Genomic DNA, 10,562 nt, shown 5'->3' with positions numbered 1-10,562 from the left:
CGCCTCGGGCCTCCTTTTATAGTCAAAAGGGGTCGCCACAGTGGCACACAGGAGGTGGAAAGGTGATGCGGAGCATCCCAAGGTCATCCCCATGGACCCACCTACATCTCCTACGACACCACTTGGACCAATGACAAGAGCCCGAGCGAAGGCTATCGTAGATAAGGTGAACTCACTCCTGTCCGAACTACCACTTTCCATGCATGAGAATTCGCTACTACCTCAAGCGGAAACCTTATGTGTGATCAGGTGCTTGGAGGAAGGCCACGGACCAACTACATTCATCGGATAAGACGGTGAAGACAGCAAGTTCACGGGACAAGAAGAAAAACTACTTGAAGTCCTCAGGCTCCGGACGACCAACGAACCCCGGACGTCCGACGACCTCCAGGCTACGAACGTCCGGCCCTCTCCGGACGACCGACACTTCCACACCCGAGCCAAAACTACGGACTTCCGAAGCGCTACGGACGACGGACGACCTCCAGGCTCCAGACGACCGACCCCGACCAGACGTCCGACCAAAGCACACCCGAGCCAAATCTACGGACGTCCGACAGGCACCGGACGTCCGGACCCTCGCGAGCCTCTGGACGACTAGTGACTCCCGGACATCCGACGCCTGTGCGCTACCATGTGTTGGGCCGCAGCCCATGTACCCCCCAGTTCACCCCCTTTTAAACTAAGACTATATATAGACCTCCTATTCCTCCTAGCTAGGGTTAGCATTGGTTTAGCTCATTTTAGATATAGAGCATTGCTCATACACATCGGATCTACTCCACGAGAGAGACCGCGGCCCCTCTTCGGAGAAGATCCCTTCGGATTCAAGACCTCCTCGCGGACAAGAACATCAAGACCTCCTCACGGAGAAGACCGACTACCTTTGTATCATCCTTAGTTGTCCGTGGATCGTGTGATCTCCTATGTACTTGAGGATCTAGCACATGAGTGACTATTTCGTGTTGGTTTAGTGACGTTCTCGTGTTTCCTCTCGTGTTTCCCCTCGTTTTCCCCTTTGTGTTCTTCGTGTTCATCGCGGGATCCGCTCCTTTCGTGAAAGATCGGCCGATTAGGGTTCTACCCTACATCATCTTGGTATCAGAGCCACGTTGATCACGATTTCGGAGCCTCCCCGTTGTGTTGCTAGCCTAGTTTTTGTTGATTTTGTCCCTAATTTGAAAATTCCCCACAAAAATAGCCCCAATTTTTTATGATTTGTTGGTGTGTTGAAATTTTGTTTACATTTTATCCATGGATTTGCCTTGTTTTGAGTGGATCTAGCCTTTTCCCCCTTTCCCCACCCTTTCCATCCACGAAGTCGCCTGGATTCGACGAATTTCTCCCAGTCCACCTTGTACACATGCTATTCTTCCCGTTCCCGAAAATCGCCCAGGCACCGGACGTCCGACGACCGGACGACCGGCCCAGCCCGGACGTCCGACGATCACTGACGAAACTGAATTTTTTTAGTTTAGTCACCACCAGCGCCCCACATTTCCACATACGACCCCACCACCTATACACCATCACCACTTCCGCATACCACCACCATTGCTTACCCGTTTCACACTCCGACGCGTTTTGTCATTTCGAGTTTTGAGAATTTAAGTTGCGGTTCCGTATCCTTTTGTGTTTCGGCTATCTAGGTACGGCTCGACATCAACATCACCGTCGCTCATCTTCGCCACGGACGCGTCATCAACAACGACCACCACGACTACATCTTGGTATTCGGGCCACCATTTTGACACCATACCGTCAGCAAGAATGGTAACCTCATCTTGTTATTGGACATATCACTCTTGCCATTACATTGATAGTCATCATAGCCTTACTCCTTTGCGTCACTTACCATCGATACTAGCCTTTGATTATTGCCGGCAATGAGACTTGTGCACATTAGTGATCATACTTCCCATAGCATACATACATCATTGTTGCATATCTTGGTATCATCTCTTGTGTCACAAGGTTGCGATCGCATACACAATTGCTACCTTGGTTCTTGAAGCATTGCATGAGAAAAGAGCTCAAACAACAAAGAGCCAAACAAGCTTTTAAGCAAAAGGAAAAGATAAGCAAAGAGCTTTTAAGCAAGAACCATAGCATCATAGCACATTAAGATTGTCATACTAGATCATCTTGGATCATAACATCAAAACACCGTACATAGAGCATACTTGGGATAGAAGTTGCTGCATTTTTGCTAACTAGGTTGTGCACAAGTCATTGTATCCGCCTATTGTGCAATCGTGCTAACGTCTCTCTAGAAGTTGTTACATTTTGGCTCACCCTTGGTTGCATGACCCCACTTATCTTTTTGCGTGTGTGTTTCCGTGTATCATATATTGCTTGGTCTACTTGTTGCATTGCAAACTTGTGAATCTTTTCCAACATTATTGAAGCTCACTTACAATTGCATCAAATTTTGTGCCACCATCCTAACCAAGCTCCACCATAAGCTTTTACTTGTGTAGGTGTGAGAAACCAACAAGAACTGGTACCAATAGTGCTATTTCCTTGTCCACATCGGAGTGATCATTGATCCACCTTCAACTTCGGTCAAGGTACATTTGGTATATGTTCTTCTCTTTCTACCACTCACATTTTCTCTTGGAATGATGGATAGGCCAAGTACTTCTACCAACCCACTCTTCATTGAGCACGATGATGACATGAACTCCTACGTCACCAAGAGCCACCTCTTTGGTGCACAATGTGCTTTGCATCAAGAGCAACAAGCAATGAGTGTATGCATCGAAAACCTCGCTGCCGACTTGCGACTCTCCGAGCAACGTACAAGGGACTACTTCGACCACTAGCTCGACGATCACAAGCAAGAGAACGACGCAAGAATGGACGAGATTCGAGCTTTGTTTCTCAACCGCTCTTCTTCCACTTCGTCCTCATCAAGACGGAGCCACTCAAGTCGACACGCCGACTTCACCATCTCCGGCTCAAGTACACCGACAATGAACACTCCTCGTCGTGCCACGCGCAACGATCGCCAAGAAAGCCACAATCCTCTATGCGACACCAACTCTCAAGAGCACCGACAACGTCAAACCCAAGAGGCTTTTGCGCTAGCACGAGAACGGCAACAACAACGCCAACATGAAGATGAAGAGCGAGCGCGTCTCCACCAAGATGCACAAGATGCCAAGGCACAACGTCAAGAACAACAACTCTGTGCAGCTCAAGCACTTGAGGCACAACGTGCCCTCCAAGATTCAAGTCGAGTCGTAGCCAACCGAGGCCGACAAGTTCCTGAACATGAAGAAGCACTTCACGAAGAAGCTCACGAACGACCACGTCAAGCTCGCGTGCAACGTCAAGATCGACAAGCTCCTCCACAAGTTCACCAAGAGCGTGATAGAGGCAAAGGTGTCCGATGTTTCGATGAGATAGATATCATTTTCTTTGGGAGTCAACTTTGACGATCCGACTACGAATGTGCGAAGATGTCGCGCTTTACCAATCGCTAAACCCCAACTTCCGAGGGTTATTGACCACGCTGGAGCATGATCAACCTGACCACGAGGGTCTATTTCCTGCGAGAAAATGAAGAACAAGCAAGAAACTGAGATTGCAATCTATTTATTGTGAATTAAAGAGGAAAGCTTTATTAATGAAGGTGGTGTTCTGTGACGTCTTGGTCTGGTCGTTGGACACAAATGAAGTACGCGAAGTTGCAGCTATGGTGAACTTTTAAACAAACCCCAAAGTCGAAACGACGCCCTAAGGGCTGTATATATGGAGGAAGAGGGGAGGATTTCGTGGTCCTTGGAGGAGGGGTCCGAAACCAACCCTAACTCTTGTTTCCCCACACATACGGACTCTAAAAATAGCATATGCTTAAGTATTACAAATATACATGGACCTGGCCCAATAATAAGGTGAAGCAGCACCTAGAATAGCCTCTGGACGAAATTTATGAAGTGGCATCTTGTATATTTCGTCCAAGGCTTCATGCACTCCTTATGGTGGCTTCAAAGTCCTGAAATCATCACTTGTAACTTCGTTCTTGATCCCCTTGCGCATGCCATCATGTCCATGCTTGAACTTGCTCCCAGGTTCATCTTTCTTGTCCAAGCTAGGCCCTTCATTTGTAAGCAAAACAAATGTATCCAATTTAGGAAGCATCATATTCTCATGAACATTAGTATCGTTACCAAGAAATGAAAATAACTGATAATTCAATTGGCGTGCGCGAGCTCTAGTAATTGGTCCAGTTTGTATAGCAGCAGGGGTTGTGGGTGTAACAATGGTATTGATGTCCTCATCATCCTCCCCTTATTGAAATCAAGTCGTCCTCGACGAAAGTTCATCTTCCTCACCCAAATAAGGCTTCAAATCTACAATGTTAAAAGTGGTACTAACCCCAAAATCTGTAGGCAGCTCAAGTTTATATGCATTATCATTTGTTTTCTCTAACACCTTAAAAGGACCATCGGCACGTGGCATTAGCTTTGATTTGCGCAAATTAGGAAATCTATCATTACGCAAATGTAACCAAACAAGATCTCCAGGTGCAAACACAACATGTTTTCTACCCTTATCTACAACAAGTTTATATTTAGCATTCATACGCTCAATGTTTTCCTTAGTTAACTCATGCATTTTTATAATCAATTCAGCACGTTCTTTAGCATCAAAATTAACCTTCTCTGAAGATGGAAAAGGCAACAAATCAATAGGTGCACGAGGTAGGAAACCATACACAATTTCAAAAGGGCACATCTTAGTAGTAGAATGCAATGAAGGATTATAAGAAAATTCAATATGAGGCAAGCATTCTTCCCACATTTTCTAATTATTCTTCAAAACAGCCCTAAGCATAGTAGACAATGTTCTATTGACTACTTCAGTTAGTCCATCGGTTTGGGGGTGACAAGTAGTACTAAAAAGCAGTTTAGTCCCCAACTTAGCCCATAAACATCTCCAAAAGTGGCTAAGAAATTTAGTACCACGATCTTAAACAATAGTATTTGGCACACCCTGCAAGCGAATAATTTCACGAAAGAACAAATCAGCAAAATTAACAACATCATTGCTTTTATGACAAGGTATAAAGTGTGCCATTTTCGAGAACCTATCCATGCCAACAAATACGCTATCCCTCCCCTTCTTTGTTCGAGGTAAACCTAAAACAAAGTCCATAGATATATCCTCCCAAGGAACACTAGGTACAGGCAAAGGCATATATAAACCATGAGGATTGAGTCGTGACTTAGCTTTTTGACATGTAGTGCAGCGAGCAACAAAACGCTCAACATCCCGTCTCATCTTTGGCCAAAAGAAATGTGTAGCAAGTATATCCTCCGTCTTCTTGACGCCAAAGTGTCACATTAATCCTCCTCCATGCGCCTCCTGCAACAAAAAAAGACGAATAGAGCTAGCTGGAATGCATAGCTTGTTAGCACGAAACACGAATCCATCGTTAAGAACGAACTTCTTCCAAGTTCTCCCTTCCTTACAATTCTGCAATACATCTTTAAATTCAGCATCATGCACATATTGATCTTTGATGGTCTCCAAACCAAATATTTTAAAGTCAAGTTGTGTAAGCATACTATAACGACGAGACAATGCATCAGCAATAACATTTTCTTTACCCTTCTTGTGTTTAATGACATAAGGGAAAGTCTCAATGAATTCAACCCATTTAGCATGTCTACTGTTCAGTTTTGCTTGACTTTTAATGCGTTTCAAAGATTCATGATCAGAATGTATAACAAACTCCTTGGGCCATAAATAGTGTTGCCATGTTTCTAAGGTCCGAACAAGAGCATATAATTCTTTATCATAAGTAGAATAGTTCAGACTAGGCCAACTCAATTTTTCATAAAAGTATGCAACAGGTTTGCCATCTTGTAATAACATACCTCCTAATCCAATTCCACGAGCATCACATTCAAGCTCAAAACTCTTATTAAAATCAGGAAGTTGGAGTAAAGGAACATGTGTCAACTTATCTTTCAATACCGTGAAGGCTTCTTCCTGTGCGGTACCCCAAACAAAAGGCACATCCTTCACTACAAGAAATATGTCAACTTGTGACCAGCACTATTGGTCACTGAATGGTCACTGTTTTCAATTTGTGACCTTTTTGTGACCAAAAACATAAGGTCAAAAGCTGGCAGTCGTAAACTGACTATAGCGACCTTTCTTATGGAATGGTCATATACGTTTATGACAAAAATACGTCTACTGTGGCGTTTTGGTCACTAGCAACCTCCCCAGGCCACGTAGGCATCCAGCGTGGCAATCTGATGTGGCACAAGATTCAGCCCGGTCCAATTAGGTGTCTATATGGGCCGAGCCCATTAATTCAGCCCACTTATATTTTTTCTCGATAATTTTTAATAGCTACATGGGCCTAGCAAGCAATTTGGCCTTTTTATTTTCTGGGTCGTGGCCTTTTTGGCTCAACAATTACTTTTTTTAAGACAGATCCAATAGTCAAATGGGTCCTAATTGAGTGGGTCCCAATGGCCAGGGTCAGATTCTTCAGATTTCAATTTTCTAGTAAATAAAAACAAATATTTAAATCAGAACAGATTGAAAAGAGAAGTAATATTTCAAACAGATCAAACAACCAAATTTGGTACATTACAATCAAACATAGTTCACACCACGTTTATAATCGAACATACTTCACATCAGGTTTATAGCCACCAAGAACACAACTAAATTGAGTGTTTCAACTAAATATCTATAAAAGTATAACTAGCTCCAATGAGCTAGAACTAAATGCTTCTTCACTTCTTCATCCTAGAGCTTGCGACGAAACATGAACGAACGCCAACATCTACATGTTATAGAACAAAAATATGGTTAGGGACAAAATAAAAGCAATCAATGAAACAAAACAGGACTGCACCATATCACAGGAAGTTCCATATGAGCTAGAATATGGCCAACTGCATTATGCACTGCTCATACATGGATATATGCCTACTAATATTAACATACTGATCTAATACAGAGCATAGGCATCATGCATACCCTAAGCATATACAAACAGAAGGTATTCAAGATGATGTGCTGCATATGCAAAATAAATCAAGAAACTACAACAGGGAACAGGAAACAGAGCCTCAAAGTGTTCACTTGTCATGTTTTGTCCGCCATTTTGAGATCGACACGCACCAAGCAAACAAACATGATTGCTTTATTCCTTTTGGATTAAAACAGGAATATGGTGTTCCACCTTATACTACAACATCATCAGGATTAAAACAACAAATTTATAGTCAGAGTGCTGGATGAGACAAATATCAATTGAAACCAACTAGAACAGGTGAGCCAGGGATAAGTAGCAGCAGGAAAATAATGGTACATTCACAACTTAAGTTCAGGAAAATATCACCACATGTATCAGTATACATGCAGGAATAGTATCATTGAGTACAGTAAAACAACAACTTGACCCATATAAGTCACAACTCTAAAGAAAGAAAGAAAGAACAAGTTTAGCTAGCTATGTATTCCTAGTTGAGAGCTAAGCAATTTGTTTGTTTATGCTGTAACTGACAGACCTAGTACAAGAAACAAGCAAAGTGAAACAGTATTGACCAATTCAATGGCAATACAAGCTAAGCAACTTAGCTAGTAGGTGACCATCCAGTCCATGATGCAGCAGCAGGTGCAAATATGATATGATGTGAAGAAGAAGCTAGCTGGAGAGGTTGGGGATGAAACCAAAATTACAAACCATTGTCGGACCTCGCATCACCACTGTTTTATCGTTTTATAAGCAACCGGAAACTATGCAGAGAGCAGACTGGACAGTAAAAGAATTATCAAGCAGAGCAAAACAGCAGCGTGGCCATCAACTCATAGCCCTGAAGAAAGAAAGAACCAATAGGGTCAGCTACTTATTTATTCAGAATTGAGAGTTGAGCAATCATCAGAAAACTAAAGATATTGCTTAGCTAACTAAATAACACATCATTCAGTCACAAGGTATAATTCTGACTATAATATAAGCAAAGAACTAAAGACACTACGTACTTAGAACTCAATTAAAAGTGAGAATGGTTTATGAAAACAATCTGATTTTATTTGTTTACATTAGTAAAAACAAGTCTATCAGGTAAGATCAAGAACACTAATACTAACACAGACATATCTTCCTTTACGTGAACAAGTGTGCTTCCTTCATTAATTAGTTGTAATTGTTCCATGCTAATACAAGCACACGCCCTGCCCTATCGAAGTCTGAATCTAATTAAATTGCACCATGGACGTGTCATATCACCAAGGCAAGTACTAGTAAATCTTTGCACCATTTTTCAGATAGATAAAAATGTAGTTGTACTCATCCTAACTAGCATTGTGTAGGAGCGCTAGAAGTAAGGCGGTTTTCAGTATACTACATGGTGTGTCAAAAAAATTCCAAATTTCTATTCTATTATTTCCAAGTACCAAACGCAAGCTACAGAACGAATCACATAACTGCTATAGTGATTCTATCCAGATTCTGAAACCAAGTATAAATGGATCTTCAATAGCCATTATTTAAACTGATCAGAATTGCAAAATGCCACCATCAGATCAGAACTCACGTAAACCTACAGACCAGGAAAATGCATCACAAGTTGTATGCTCACCTTGTCACTTAAACCTACAGACCAGATCAGCACGGCAGCGGTTGCTCATCCGCCATGCCTTTGAAGACGAGGAACCTGAGCAACTCGAACTTGAAGTATATGAAGCTCCCCTTGCTGTGCGTGAAGTAGCAGCCGAAGCTGCAGCCCACCACGCACTGCCACCCCGGGCCATGGATCATGTCGGACTCCTGCAGTGCAGCCGTCCAAATCAGATCCAATCATTCGGCAGCACTTGCGCAGCTAACTGCTGATTTATGTTCAAGTACATCGTTCTTTCTCTTGCAAGACTGTCTCTAGCTTATTACTTGCAGATTCAGAGGCTATAGATTTGGGGGCGGTATTGGCAAGTTTCTCACCTTCTTGATGTGCGCCGTGATGCTCCAGCAGTCGAGGACGTCGAAGCGGTCGAGCGCCCTGGACGCCGCCGACATGGCCTGCAGCTGCATCTTGGCCGGCATGTCGGTGTCCTCCATCGTTGCCTTCCCTTCCAGCATCCTGCTCGCTCGAGTGGACGAACAGCCGCGCGCATGGACCGGAGGTTGGGGGAACAGCCGCTACAAGCACAGAGAGTGAGAGAGGGGGGATAGAGGCGAACCACCACCATACCAAATCAAGAAAAAAAACTGAAATCTGAGAGGGGAGATGGGTCGGACCTTGAGGAGCAGAGGGAGATTTGGGAGACCGTGATGGATTTGGGAGGGGGAGACCATCCTGGTCGCCATGGGATGGCTCGCCGGAGAGGAGATCGCTGCTGCCGGCGCGCATCCTTGTAGGTTGACGAAGAACCGGTCGTCCTCAAGCAGATGAAGGCCATCCCAGAGATGGATCGGCGCTTGAGGGCTCAGGATTCACCGGAGCAGCGCGGGATCGAGTTGGAGGCGACCGAAACCCTAGCCACCACGGGCTAGGGATTCGGGCTCCCCCTGCCATGGCCATGGTCGCGAGATAGGAGTTGGGCTTGAGCTGGGTTGGATTTGGAGGCCGCCGGCGGGGCTGGTTGAGAGGAGGTCGCCACCGGCAGGTGGGATCGGGGGAGAGGATTGGATCGAATCGTGGGAGGTGCGGCGTCGCGATAGAGAAGACTTGGAAGGGGAGAGGAGGAGAAGGGAGTGAGGAAAGAAAGAAGGCGGGGGGTGGATGGAAAATGACCTAGGGTTTCAGAGTTAGTGTGGAAGGGTTGAGGACGGCCGTTGGATCCGCGAGCATCCGACGGCGTATGATGCACGATCCGCGTGAGAGGTCCACGGACCAATCAGAATGCAGTATGATGTTGTGACCATCTAAATAGGTCATAGTTGCCTAAAAATAATGCATTAAAATCATGTCAGCTATTTTATGACTTGAGAAATTCAAAAATAAAATGGAAAACCTTCTCATTGTGTCACCAAAACGTGAACAAGTTTTCATAAAAAATAACAAACATGAAAAAAGATAAATATATTTAAAAAGGTGTAGTGAGACATGAGTTTTTTTGGCAAAAAAGACATTTTCCATTTTTCGAATCCCTGAAATGAGTTTTTTTGTGAAGGACCTATAATAAATTTGTTGACAAATTGGATCAAATCAATTTTTTAAAATATTAGGCCATATTTAATGCACAATTGATCAAATGGTTGGGTGTAAAAAGTCTTGATCCACCTCTCGTGAAAAAGACAAATTTCCGCTGATTCAGCTGGAAGCGGGTCAAATTTGAACTATAGCTACCTTGTAGTTTGATCTTTATTTTTTCCAAAAATCATTTCTAGGTACATAAGTATCTATTTAATTAGAGAAACACCAAAAAAATTCCAAGATTCAACCACTAGCTAGGAACGATCATTCCCGCCGTTTTGACTGCATTTTGAAACGGGCATAAAAAATTCAAAAAAAAAATTGGGAAACCTTCGCATTGTGTTATTATATGTGGCCAAGTTCCAGGAAAAATAATAAATTGTAATACGGCAA

General features: G+C 43.6%; 1 protein-coding gene across 1 annotated transcript; it reads right to left on the bottom strand.

Moving 5' to 3' along the window:
- Positions 1-8,644: 8,644 nt before the first annotated feature.
- Positions 8,645-9,112, bottom strand: LOC119359376 (dynein light chain LC6, flagellar outer arm-like). Its single transcript, XM_037625595.1, has 2 exons — positions 8,975-9,112; positions 8,645-8,806 (listed from the first exon to the last, which is right to left on the bottom strand). The coding sequence occupies exons 1-2, from the start codon at positions 9,110-9,112 to the stop codon at positions 8,645-8,647; spliced, it is 300 nt and encodes a 99-aa protein (XP_037481492.1).
- Between the last annotated feature and the right edge of the window lie 1,450 nt (positions 9,113-10,562).

This window comes from Triticum dicoccoides, chromosome 2A (assembly GCF_002162155.2).
Source record: "Triticum dicoccoides isolate Atlit2015 ecotype Zavitan chromosome 2A, WEW_v2.0, whole genome shotgun sequence".
Lineage (NCBI taxonomy): Eukaryota > Viridiplantae > Streptophyta > Magnoliopsida > Poales > Poaceae > Triticum > Triticum dicoccoides.
This window is presented reverse-complemented; position numbering and strand designations above follow the sequence as displayed.

Coding starts and splice junctions, on each gene's coding strand:
- LOC119359376 (XM_037625595.1), bottom strand. CDS start 9,112: ATGCTGGAAGGGAAGGCAACGATGGAGGACACCGACATGCCGGCCAAG. Junction 8,807..8,974: donor TCACGGCGCACATCAAGAAG/GTGAGAAACTTG, acceptor GCTGCACTGCAG/GAGTCCGACATGATCCATGG.